This window comes from Mus caroli, chromosome 10 (assembly GCF_900094665.2).
Source record: "Mus caroli chromosome 10, CAROLI_EIJ_v1.1, whole genome shotgun sequence".
NCBI lineage: Eukaryota > Metazoa > Chordata > Mammalia > Rodentia > Muridae > Mus > Mus caroli.
In genome coordinates this window covers 16,754,425-16,768,431 of record NC_034579.1, presented here as the reverse complement: position 1 = coordinate 16,768,431, position 14,007 = coordinate 16,754,425, and the positions used below count along the sequence as shown (strand labels likewise).

The 14,007-nt window shown below is 41.3% G+C and overlaps 1 protein-coding gene across 1 annotated transcript in view; it reads left to right on the top strand.

The window, feature by feature from the left end:
- The first annotated feature begins 1,022 nt into the window (after positions 1–1,022).
- The window catches only part of Pde7b (phosphodiesterase 7B), a 318,247-nt gene continuing 305,262 nt past the window's right edge, over positions 1,023–14,007 (top strand). Inside the window, exon 1 of the mRNA XM_021174159.2 lies at positions 1,023–1,469. Within this exon, the coding sequence (XP_021029818.1) occupies positions 1,449–1,469 (21 nt within the window). The 5' untranslated portion in view covers positions 1,023–1,448. The remainder of the gene's footprint in view (positions 1,470–14,007) is intronic.

Here is a 14,007-nt window from a genome sequence, read left to right as displayed (position 1 = left end):
AGAGAGAGAGAGAGAGAGAGAGAGAGAGAGAGAGAGAGAGAGAGAGAGACTTGGGACTTTCCAATGTTGTGTCTCTCTCAAACATTTTCTTTACCTAGGTCTAAGGAGACATTTGATTGCATAGTCTGAGTCACATGTTCCTGTTATAGGTCTGTCATTGGTGTGGGATTAACAGGACAGGACAGGAAACCTAAAAGAGAGAGAAGGAAAAGAAAAATAGGTTTTCCTTATAGAATCCGGGGTGGGAATGGAGTGGGGCGGACTCGGGGGAAGCAGAAACAACAGATGGGAACCGCAGAGATTTTCAAGAGTGGGAAGGAAAATACAGGGATTAGCTGGGGCCCCTGGCAGAGGGACTGTCCCTAAATAGCTGTACCTCAGTACACTCTGGGAGAGGAAGCAGTTAGCCCAGGCAAGCCTGCATGGACGTTAAGTGACTTTTGTGGGGAGTGAGCAGGGATGGCCCTGTTTTAATAATCCTGAGAAGCTGAGGGAAGGAGGGAGAAGCCAGAGCCACACGGATTTCCTTCTTCCCTGCACCTCCTAAGGTGCTCCAGCCCATTTGCACAGTTCTGTATAGGTTGCTCTAGGGATTTATTAACAATTAGTTTCCTAGTTAAAGATAAAAATCAGTCAGAAATAAGCAACAAGCTGTCATGTGGCACGTGCACATCAACTCACACACCGCAACATGGGAAGCTTGCTACCATCGCTTGGCTCAGCCTGTCTTGTCTTGGTTTTGTGTTTGTTTTTTTTTTATCATTTTCAAAGACCTAACTCCACAGAATGAAAACTCTTAAACCACTACTTCTGATTGTAGTAAAATGTTTCTTGGGTTCTCTCGAGAGTGGGGCACCTCAGCTAATCACAGGCACGCACACACACTCTTCCCATAGTACAGTACTTTAAAATTAATAGCACATGCTGAGGAAAAACTAAACCCTTTGACGTCACTCTCGAAATGAGGAAACATAAACAGAAAAGGCTCCACTCCAGTAAGCTGCTGGCGCAGAAGCCGATTGGTCTCCGGTTTTCCCTGCCTGTGGCAACTGACAGGCTCAGCCAGCCTCCCAGGCCGGCTGCCTGCTCACCCAGCCAGTCGCTCACTCTGGGCACTGCAGCAGGCTCGGCTCTGTCCCAGCGCTCGCTTGCTTGCTCGCTCATTCGGCTGGGAGAAAAGTGGTGTCCTCGCCCAGAGAGCTTCTCTCTCCCTTCCTTCTTTCTCGAGCTCTCTGAGTCCTTTGGCGTTTCTTTCTTTCTTTCCTTTTTTTTTTTTTTTTTTTTAAATTTTTTTTTTTTTTTTTTTTTTTTTTTTATAAAACTTGCATAATTATACTGCTAATCCTGGATGAGGTTGCTGGATTCTGCAGCACAAATCTTCATGAACAAGCCGCACCGCTCAGAGATTTCACAGCATTCAAAGGTCACAGAACTGCCACTATGGTTAAATGTCTTGTTTAATGGTTGAGGTATGTACAACAAATTTAAGCGGCAAGTTCATTTTACTTGAGAGTTCCGAGTCACAGGGAGACAGGCGCCAGGGTTTTTGTTTTTATTGAAAATGGACCCGGACCTATATATACGTATATATATGTATTTTTGTCTGTGATTGTTCCTACAGCAACCAGCTTTTGAATTTCCTTCCTTTTTCTAAGCGAACTGACTAAGCATTGTGCCCTGAATTAACTCTTCGAGGGCAACAGGGTTTAGCAGGAGCGTGGGCATTCTCTGAACTTTGAGCCCTCATAGAGCCCCACCACCCCCCCACCCCCCCACCCCCACGTCTTTAAATGAGTGCAGTATTTCTTCTCCATTATCAATTTTAGAATTGGGTCATTTTTCAGTTCTGGTAGGACGGGGCAGGAAAATGTTGGTGAAGGGTTGTGAACCACTGGAGGAGAAAATCAGGTTGATTTGTTGATTTGCTTTCTCTTGGGTTTGTTGGTTGGTCGGGAGCAGACCTCAAAATGAAGAAAGTAGAGCTGACAACACAAGGGAACAGCTGGCAGTGAGAGAGAACAGAGGCGATGGGTAGAGGGCTGTGGAGGGGGGGGTGCGGGGGGTGTGAGAAAAATCTACTTTATTATCTTGCTGCATTTTCTAAAAAGCCTATTTTCAATCTCAAAGTTAACAGGAGAGATGTAGATTTGAGTTATGTGGGCAATGATGTAAGTCTTACTGTTTACAAAGGAAAATAAAAGTTTATTATCACTGCAAGATTCAGTAATTATCTTTTCCTGAAGGGTTTGAAAGCAGAGTCAGATATTTAATTAGGGACTTAAGTGATGGTGTCTGGGGACTAATTAATCATCCAAAAATTCAGCTCTTCGTGTGCTCTGGCCAGAGAGCATTGCAAGAAGGAAACAAGGCAGGCACATATACCCATGCACAGTAAACTGCCTGCCTAGCTCACTAGCTGCTGCAGAAGGCACGGCTGAACACAGAGCTAAGGGTTTCAGCCACGCATTATTCTGTGTCTAAGGGGACCTTGCTGGGAACCTTCCCTGTCTGACAGTCAATTTTTATAAAAGCAATTCAAATAGTACACAGTTACCATAGGTTTCCTTATCTGAGAGTTATGCAATAACAGATGAGACAGAATTATTCGAAACCATTCCCCCTGCTCCACAGTTTCTAACTTGTTCTCCTTAAAGTTTCTATTCTCAACACTGAGAACTAGAAATCTGTGAAACTGGGTCAGTACCAGTAGCCCTGAGAACACAGGCATAAACGCTGCATTCTCAAGGGTTAACAGTTAACTGCCTAGTGTACCTAGCTAAGAACAGCGAAAATATTAGCTGGGAGTTGCAGAGGGTGTGCTATGAATGGACAATTGCTTTTCCGCAGCGCCTGCTGGGGAACAAGGACTTTGTGTGTCATGAATGCACGACTGCAGCTCCTCCATTTCCTCTGCTTTATCTTTTATTACTGGCTGGGGTAACAAAGAGGTGCCAGTGGAGCTGTCTTGAGTGACATTTGCTCCAGTAAAATGAAGTCCCTTTTTATTGCCAGTAGGAGCTCAAAGTTAACTAGCAACAACTCCCAAATCCAGATTCTCCTGACAAGGCTTTCTACCTGACTCTGAGCTGTCTGATTTCAGAGGCTCCACTCAACTGAGCATGTGCCAACGCCAGGGAAGAGCGTTACAGCAAAATGGTTTGGAGAAACTATTTTTTGAATGAAGCTACTTAGGACAAGGATGGAAAAATCCAAGATGTGTCAGAGACAGGCGTCAGTTTAAAGAAAACAATGGCACCAGGACACCTTTTTAACACTGTCCACTGTGTTTGGCACAAAGCCACCCATTGTTGAAACTGAACAAAAACCCTAGCTAAAATGTTTGCCGAGAATTTGCCAAGCATACCTTGTAAGTGACCTAAAATAACTTTAAACCTGGAATTTTTAACTGTTTTGCGAAATGATTTTTGGTGTTAAATTCCAGATGAAAATGTAATCTAGAAGCTGTCAATGATCAAGACAAGGGCATCCTGATGTCAGATAGTGTTGTTCTCAGCCAGAAGAAGGGTGTACACGCAAAACTAAACTGGTCAACCTGCATCCAAGTGGGAATGTACCACCTGGAAACGCCTCTGTCCAGTAACCATTCTTCCAGGGTCTAACTTGCTGTTTGCCAACAAGGGAAGCAGCTTGTTGACTCACGTGGCATAGTGTTAGAAGGAATTTATTAGGCAAGAAGCCAATCCAGCTCACGTCTACAAGTCCTTCATTACATTAAAGACAAGTGTCATATTTAAGCATCAGAGAGGATTTGTGAACATCTAGTTAAGAGTTGTTTAATGTAGTTTATCTCACAATCCAGAGGTGGCATATAACGTAGGAAGGAGCAATCCAAGTACATGAACCATCCCAAGAATCCACCATGTTGCAGTTCACATAGACCAGTGGGGTCTTGAGTCAGGTAGAAGTGTTTCTTAGCAGGTACAGCTCCCTGAGAAAACACAATGTTGGCATTTGAAGATTTACCTGGTCCCTCACACTGTTGTGAAGCCATTCCCATAATTGCTTCGTGATGGTAGCTCCCTCATTTCCTTAACGTGCACGCCAGGAGCACAGCTTTCTCCCACAGGAGTGTCCTGGACACTCAGCACCTTCATTCATGACATGGTGCCTACTCGGTTCCTTAGTAGACTTGAAAGTGCTTGATATTGAGATGTGAGGAGAAGAAAAGAAAAGAAACTGTAGGGACCCAAAGTGACTAATGTCTGTATACCAGGCATGTTTAGAAATTTAGCAAGAAGAAAATGTGTCAGTGTTCTAATGTTAAGCCAAAACATTTAAATTCCCACCCCAAGGATTATTTAACCATTTGAACAGGTTAGCTTTTAATTGAGAGAGTGGACAGAAGAGAGTAGTGGATAGGACCCTCTGGTCCAGGACTCACAACCTCATTTAGGCAGCACCCAGCTGGTCGACACCAAGCCACTCAGTCACCCTTGACTCTAGTGTTTTCATCTGTACTACAAACTGTTGCATTAGATTATTTCTAACATTCCTTTAGGACAAGCATTTTTATAGTGTTTTTTACTTTCAACCAGAGGTTTGTTGTTATTTGTAAATGTGAAAAGTGACAAACTTTTATTCAAAAAAAAAAATCACAAATGAACCACTGCTGCTCTTCATGCTTCCAGCGTGTCAAACAAACCTGAAGAAAACACAAAGACAGGTTGGGGTTGGAAAAAATGGCCCAGTGGATAAAGTACTTGTTGAGCAAGCATGAGGTTCCGAGTTCAGATCCTCCACACACACACATGTCAAAGCTGAGCATGACAACATGTGTCTATAACCACAGCACCTGAGGGACAGAAACAGGAGGATGATGGGAGCTCACTAGCTGGCCAACATAGCCCAAAAGGTGAGCTCTGGGTTCATAAAAGGACTCTGTTTCATTAGAACAAAACAAAACAAAACAAAAAAAAACAAAAACCACAACACAGAAAGAAATAAACAAAAACAAAGAGTCATAGGGAAAACACTGGACATCAAACTCTGGTCGTGCATAAGCACATACACCCACACACCCACATCTGCACACAGTATACCATAGGCACACGTACACAGGCACACACAAAGTTTGGAAGGGAGGTGTAAAAAGAAAAACTATGCAAAAGAGGCAGCTGAATGCAAGTTAGACGGCAAGAAGTAAGTTTGTGTCCATATTGTCTCCTAACATGGTCAGGTGAAGAGATCATTATTCTTTCGTGGTGGTGATCTTAAAAACTACAACATTGAGGCGTGCCCAGGCTTTGCCATAAATTGACTTGCTTTATTGGCCAGCCTAAGATGGAGACGAAAACTCAAGCATGGGGTTTTCTTCACTGTTCCTTGAGGTACAGGAAGAATCCTTTGGAGAAGTTAAAAGCAGGCCCAGATCCCAGCAGCCACTTGACATTAATGGGGAGGGTTGGCAGCCATGATGTAATGTGCTGTCTATGCTATGGGAAGCCCTTAGCATCTGGGAGCTTCTAACAGTGTCTCCAGTGACTTCCTGGGTCACTTGTGTGAGAGTGTGGGGGTAAACTTTTTAGGTCCTAGAGACCTTGGTTTCCTTGTTGTTAATGCTCGTTGGTGCCTTTGTGCTCCATTCTGCTATTTATGCTGACAAGGTTCATACTGAACCATTAGCCTGGGCGGAGTATTCCCACCTCTCCTGTCCCTTCTCCTCACCACCCCTCTTTATGCCTTAGCACCAGATCCTTATTTAAGTTTATATAATTCTTCCTCTAAGATAATCACATTACCAGGAAAAGCCAAAGTAATCACAAGTCATGGGTTTGGAGAATTTCATCCAGAAAGACTGTGGCTCCCCTGAGAAAGTTTTCTCTCTTCGCCATATTTATCTCCTGTGAAGTGGTATCCTTCTGCTGGAGCATTTCCTGAGACAGCAAAGGGGCGTGGTTTGTGTTTGGGGCAGATGGGACAGGCATCTTTCTCATAAACGCCAGTCATTCTTTAGTTTCTACATTACTTTCCTTGGCATTGCTCACACTCCAGTTCTGATTTCTTTAGAGAAGAACTGAAAACATTCCGTGTCTACTGCGAGGCATGAGCCCTGGTGCAGGCACGCTGCCTCATCCTACTGGTTGGCTTCAATGTAGTTCAATGATCTTAAACCAGACACTGCTCCATCCTGTGTGGCCAGGACAGCTGGCGTCTCTGCCAAGTAGAAGTTTACAATTAACAGCTGAAGCATGGAGGATGGACAGATTTTTTTATTTCAAATAAACCTAGAAACAGCTTGCCAGCACACAGAAGTCTATTAAGCACAGGTGATTCTTAATAATATTCTGTAAATATCTCAATATGTAGAAACAAAAAACAAACAAACAAAAAACAAAAAACCCCCACCTAAATCCTATGAACACCACTCTCTGGATGGCATTGGGCTTTGTGAGCAGTACAGAGTGTGAAAATATAACTGAAGCCGAGAACCCAGTCCTTTTGTGGAGCGCAAGAGGCCTCTTCCCTCCCTCCCTGTGCTCCTCCCCTTCCTCTTCACCTGTCAGTCGTTTCCCCTCCCCTCCCCTCCTCTCTCCTCTGTCCTGCCCTCTCTTCTCCTACCCTGGCCTCACCTCTCTTCTCCTCCTCTCCTTTCCCCTTTGTCCTTCCCTCCCCTCTCCCCTCCCCTCTCTCTGTCATCTGTAAGGGGAAGATGAACAAAATGAAGAGTCACACAAAGGCTTTGATGGTTTCAGTACACATAATTCAGATTAATGTTTGCTGTAATTTTCTCCTTTCTAGCAACTGCTGAGCCCATTTAAGGGGCATCTAAGAGTTGGGACTCTGGATCATTTAAGGGGCATCTAAGAGTTGGGACTCTGGATCATTTAAGGGGCGTCTAAGAGTTGGGACTCTGGATCATTTAAGGGGCATCTAAGAGTTGGGACTCTGGGTCGTCCCTCTGGCCATGGCTGGTTAGGGATGAAGAACGTGTTTCTATGGAGCCAGGTATAGATATGGGAGGTGATTATAAACTTTAGTTGGTCAAATCTTGATTTCTACAGATAATATTGATCAATAGTTCTCATACCTTTCAACTCTATAAATCTTAGTAAAAAACATACAATTATTTTTTCATTTTCATATAAAAATCAGAAACTAACTGAACCCAGCAATAAATGAATTATTATTTTATATCAAGGTAATTAAATACTATTGTTACTTAAGAGAATGAAGTAGACCTATACACAAAAGATCTGTAGGGATTTTTCAGATAAATAAAACAGAAAAGCAACTACATTTGTTGCTACTGATATTTGTCTAAATACGTAGAACATTATTATATTCTCAGAGAACATCTCTGGAAATCTAGATTAAAAAGTGTAGAAAAAATGCTTCTAAGAGGAGAACCTGAAACGCAGAGGAGAACACTTAGTTTTTGTGGATTCTGTAGAGTTGTTCACGTTTCCCCTACACACTGCAATTACAGCAGAAACCATTTTGCTGATGTGTTTGTGACACTGCCTGGTATCTGACATTGAAAACAATGTTAGAAAATGAAGGGAAAAGGATTTTTATCTGGCTTTGAATTTATATCATGTGGTTTTTGAAAACTGCAAAAAAAAGAGAGAATGTTCTGCAAGTAATTGTCGTGGACAGGAAATTACTGATAACTCAACAGTGTAGAATGCTCTGGAAGTAAGGGTCACGGACAAAAACCATGGAGACTTCAAAGCATAGACTATTCTGGAAGTAAGCGTTGTGGACAGGAGATCATGGAGACCTCGGCAGGGCAGAATGTTCTGGACGTAAGAGTTGCAGGCAGGAAGCATGGAGACCTGGACAGGACGGCTTGAATAACTCGGGCCACCATCACCCCCCCTAGCTTTCTTTCCCTCAGTATAGAATCAAGACCAAAGTTCCTCTCAGCATGGCATGGTGTTCATGAAAACCTTCCGGCTCTACCTATAGATGTTATATATTTTGCTGGTTTAAGCAATCAGCTAAATTATGTGCTTTAAAATTGGTTCAGTTTCACTTAACTTTCAGGTTAATTAAGAACAAAAAGCTTATAATTTTCCCAAATTGTCTCGAAGGAAACTATGTATCTGGGAAAACTTTTAAAGTAAATTTATAACATAATATCAATTATTTTAGAAAAAATTATTTATATTAATATGTTCGAGTGGTAGGCATGCAAACAACTAATGCTGGTTTGGTTCAAATATGATTTATGCATTTCTTGGTTTTCCATGAGGGAAAAAAAAAAAAACCCTTCATTTCCCTTCCCCATTGTGCCAGTCTCCAGCTGTGTCCAGGGAGAAGAAAGAACTCAGTCATTCGCGAGTGTAGACAGCATTCTCATGAGAGGGAATGCCCTGACAAGATGGAGGTCTAAAGAAAGTGTCGATTTAGAAAAGGTCATTAGCTCTAGAAAGAGTTGTTTCCGGTGTGGTGGAAATGTGCCTCTTCCTGAGTCCTTCACAAGATTGCCTCATACTTTCAAAGAAACGAAAACATAATTTCACTTTGGCTTTTCATTCAGTTTAGAAACTTTATTCTTCATGGAACATATCTGGTCATTTGTCTCCTATTTCCTGAGTTCCTTTATTTGGAGAGAGGATCTTTAACTTCAGATAAAAGGAACCGGTATCTGTGCAAAGAACATTCTAGCATATTCTTCTGTACTTTCTTCTATTAAAAATCATTGTGTTAAAAAGGTGCCCCAAGAACATATAAATACAACACACACACACACATATATATTTCTCTCTCTCTCTCTCTCTCTCTCTCTCTCTCTGTTTTTAACCAATTCTGATGCCTAGCCTGCAAGTGAAGTTATAGGAAAGAGGTACATGGCACCGGCCTTCTCAAGCTTGAAACAGAGGCAAAGGTCTGGGGTCAGGGGTCAAGGGTCAGCGCCAGTCTAGCACCTGTAAGGTCATAGGACTGATCTCCAGCATCACTGGGGAAAACTTTTCATGTCTACATCCCTCTCAAAACTAACAGGTGACTTGGAAGTCAGAGTGACTTTACATATATTGCCCCTTCTAATACAGAGCTTTAAAAACGAAATTCATCAGATATTTATTGAATCAAATGGCAAAATGTAATTTAAAACAAAATAAGTGTTTGTGTGGTGGGAGAAAAGAAAAGAAAAAAAAACAGGAAGAGAAAAAGAAGATCTGCTCATTTTTTAAAGAGCCCTGAATTTGTAACCAAAAACTCTGAGTTTGGGTTCTTGCTACAACAATGATACTGTTGGCAAGGTAGTTACCATTTTTGGTTTTCGTGTCTCTAAAATGTGGCTTGCAGCACAGCAAGGATTAGCTAGCCCATTTTAAAAGCACAGACCTTGAGGCCGAAAGGAATCCCAACTTGAATCCCTGGCTTCTGGCTCTGCTATTGAGCCTCTCAGGCCCCAGAACTGTAAGGATATGTTTCTTTATAAATTACCCAATCTCGAACATTATGTGCTGGCTTCAGACATCTGGTGACCTGGGTTGCTTACTTGCCTTTTTTTATATTAAGCTATCGCACATATAACCTAAATTATAAATGTATTGTTCATTCACTTACTCTAAGAAAATCTCCATTCCTTTGTGTGTTATTCACATTGCCAGTGTTGGTTCCTGCCAGCATCTGGGATCCTGACGTAGGAGGACCGCCACAAGTTTGAGGCAAGCATGAGATGTAGAGTTAGTTTGAGGTCAATCTGGGCCCCACAATGAGACCTTTCCTTAAAACAAATGGAGAACTCCAATTACTCAAGTGGAGACAACGACTTTCCCTATCGTCAGCATGCCAGAATCGCTTCACACCACCTCCATTCTTTCATTTGATGTTGCGGCTTGAGACTTCATGGAAGTTGCTTAATGTAGCTGTGTTTTGTTTATTTGAACTAGTGCATGAGATTTGTCCACTGTGTTGGACTGTCCAGTTTCTTACATGATGGATAATGCCAGCCCGAGTCTTTAGGAGCATAGTGCTTCTATTTCTCCTGAGGATGTCGCTGGAAATAAAACTCCATGGCCTTAGGAAGCCATGTTGAAGATTAGTGGGAAATGCAGAATTTCTCAAAGATGCTTAAGACTCGATGTTCTCAACAAGAGTCCATTTCTTCCTCACCACCCACATCAGCGTTTCTGTTAGGCATAGGGTAAAGGCCGTCCTGATTAAATGAATCACAAGCATACAAGTATCTTTGTTGTGTCCAGTCATTCTATATTTTAATTGTAAAAAAATCCTTTATACGTTTGTTTGTTTTAGTATCTTTGCTTACTCTAAGTGGTACAAACATTTCTTCCATTGGCAAAATTTCCTGTTTCATTCTTTGCTGGTATCTTGGGTTCTCCACATTTCTACATGAATTTTAGACGTAAGGTTCTCCGCCACAAAACCAAACAAGGAGGCAAATGAGCAGTTGGGATACAAGCTAATCTGAGATCTTCCCTGGGCCTTGGTTTATAAGCACGCTGTTCCCACTTACGTTGGTCTCTATCACCCCTCAATCCTATCTTCTGTCTGGCTTGGTGACATCCCTTGCTCTGCCTATTAGTAGGTGCTTAGTATTTTGTTCTGATCTAAATAATACCTCTTCAGTTTCAACTTTTTGCTTCCAATATCCATGAAAAGTGTGAGTGTGTGTGTGTGTGTGTGTGTGCAGTTTACTAGCCACAACCTTACTAAACTCATGAGTTTAAGTACTTTATAGATTCTTTTGATTTTCCAACCAAATAATTATATTTTCCAAAAATATCAGTGGTCATCTGTCTTCATTTTTAATACTGGTCCCCTTTGTTTATTTACTGGCTAAGAATTTAGTAAATCACTAAAAGATCAATAGTGTACAGTATTATCCCTGTCCTCATCACAGAAGAAAAGCCCTTGGCAGTCTGCCATTAAGTATAATACTCTTCATAACATGTAGACAAAAATCCTTTATCCATTGTGTGCTAAGAATCTAACTTATTAAGTACTCTTTCTGATATCAAATGTATGATTTTTATTTTTACTCTCTTATAGTGGTTGTTGGTTTTGAATGTCAAATCAAATTGAAATCTTAGAGTAAATCTAATTTGGTTAGGATATGTCATGCTCACTCACATGTTTGTCTATCAGTCTACCTGTCTGTATCTGTCTCTGTTTGTGTGTGCATGTGCATGTTTGTGTGTGTGCATATGTGTGTGTGTGTGTGTGTGTCTGTGTGTATTACTGGAGATCACACTCAGAGTCTTGTACATATGGAATGAGTGCTCTGCCACTGAGGTGTCCTAAGCCCTTTATACTCTTAAAAAATAATCTATACCACACCACGACTTTCAAATATTTCTCTCCCATTATTTCTGATGTCTGTTTCTAGGCAAATTTTTTTTTAATTTCACATAGTCCCACCTGTTGGTTACAGAAACTATTCCCTGTGCTAGTAGAGTCTTCTTGGCATTCTTACCTGTGTCTACAACTCCATGTGTCCTCCCTGAGAGAACCCTAGTGCAATGGTTAGCAACCTTTTCTAATGCTGTGCCTCTTTAATATGGTTTCTCACATTGTGTGACCCCCAGCCATAAAATTATTTTCCTCATAGCTGCAATTTTGCTACTGTTATGGATTTTAATGTAAATCGCTGATATGCAGGATATCTGATATGTGACCCCTGTGAAAGGGTCATTTAACTGCCGAAGGAGTCATGACCCCCATGTTGAGAACCGCTGATCTCCCAGTTTCAGCTTTCCAGGTGTTAAGGTCTTTGATCCATTTTGAGTTGGTTTTTCCACAGTGATCAATGAGAGCTTAAGTCGACTCTTCTGCAGGCCGAGGTCCAGTTGTGTCGGCACTGCTGGGTGATAGGCTGCTTTTCCCCACGGTATGTTCTTGATGCTTCTGTTAAGTATTAGGTATCTACAGCTGGATGGACTTACTTCTGGGTCCTCTGTCCTTTGCCATTTGTCTGCATGTCTGTTTTATGTCTGTAACCAGATAGTTTTATTATTATCACTCTGGAGTATAATTTGAGGTCAACTTTCATGATTTCAGCAGCAGAAGGTTTTTTCTATTTAGGATTGCTTTGGTTGTGTGTTGTATTTTATGTTTTCATATGAAAGTATGTATTTTTTTTCCTTTTCAGTTCTTTGAAGAATGTCTTTGGAATTTTTCGTTTTAAAAATTGAGTGTATTGATAGAAGTTTTCCTGCATGCATACTTGCTTGCTACATGTATGCCTCATATCTGCAGGCCAGAAAACAAAAGCATTGGATCCCTTAGAACTGGGATTATAGATGGGTGTGAGCTGCCATGTGGGTGCTAGGACTAGAACCTGAGTCTTCTGCGTAAGAACACTGCTGAGCCATCTCTCTAGCTCCTGTGCCTGCAGTGTTTAACGGGGATCGAATTGAGCCTGGAGATTGCTTTTGGCACTATAGCCATTTTCACACTGTTGATTCTGATGATTCAGGAACATGAAGAGATTTCTCCATCATCTTTAGTTTCACTTTTCAGTGGCTGAAAGTTTTTCTTGGGTAGGTTTTGCACATCCTAGATCCCTCTCAGTAGTTTATTTTTTGAGTGTAGTTCTGATTGAGGTGTTTTTCCTATTTTCTTTCCTTAAGAGTTCCTTATTGCTATAAATAAAGCCTCTGTGTTAAGATTGTGTTTATTCATCTAGACTTTCATACATGAGTGCTGTATTTACACAACATCCCCTCAACTTCTGTCCTTCTTTAAAATTCTTCCTACATCCCTCTGTTCCTGCATGGCCTCTTATTCTTTCAGTACTGTTATAATTTAATTATAGTACATTATATATTATTTATAAATTTATCAATATAGATTTCTGAGTCCATTATTGCTGGTCATATGTATATGGTTATGACTGATGCCTTGGGATTGGAGAAGCTATGGGGTGGGGAGGCGCTTGTTGCTGGAGAAAACTGATACTGCCTATAGCTCTTCATGAAGGAATGGGGTCTTGTGAGAGGCCCCTCATTCATGTCCACATGCCAATTAATGTCCTCATTCTTCAGGTCCTGTTTAGGCAACCACATTGTTGCAGTATCAATGGTGTAGCTTCCCTGTCATTCATCAAAGACACTACCATGTAGCACACATTATGGCTTTCTGTCTCTTCTGGAAATGTTCCCTGAGCCCTATGTGCAGGGTTGTGTTGTAGATTTATCAATGAGGCGAGGCAGCTCACAGTCAGGTGCTCTCTACATTTTCACCAATTTTGTGCCTGCAACTTTATTGAAAATGTTTATTAAATCTAAGTTTTCTGGTAGAGTCTATAGAGTCTTTTAAGTATTGAATTGTGTCATTTGAAAATAGGGATAATTTCTCTTCTTTCCTGTTTTTATCCCTTTTATATTCTGTCTTGTCTTAATGCTCTGACTAAAACTTAGAGCACAATAGTGAATAAAAATAAAGATCGTAGTCACTCTTGTCTTCCAGATTTTAGAAGTGTCTTCCACCCCCACTCCCAACTTAGTATACTATTGACAGTAGGTTTGTATGTTCTATCTGCTCTTAACTTCTGCAAGACTTCATCATGAAGGCATAGTAAGCTTTACCAAGTGCCTTTTCTGCTCCGTGGAGATGATCGGATAATGTCTGCCTTTAAGATTATTTACATTGTGAATAATTTACTTATTTTTTATTTTTTTATTTTTTGTTAACCAACTTTGCAATGCTAAGAAGAAACCTCCTTTGTTGTGATGCATGATGGTCTTGGTGTGTTCTTGAATTTGGTTTCCAAGAATTTTGTTGAGAATTGTGTGTCTCTCTGTTCATCAGGGTTGTTGAGCTGTACTTTTTCTGTTGCTGTTGTGTCTTGGCCTGGCTTTTATATCAGAATAACACGGGCAGCATCCGATGAATAGGATGGAGTTCCTTCTCTCCTTATAGCACAGAACAGTTTAGGAAGTGTTAGCCCTGGCGTTCCCCTGCACTGGGGCATATAAAGTCTGCATGTCCAATGGGCCTCTCTTTCCAGTGATGGCCGACTAGGCCATCTTTTGATACATATGCAGCTAGAGTCAAGAGCTCCGGGGTACTGGT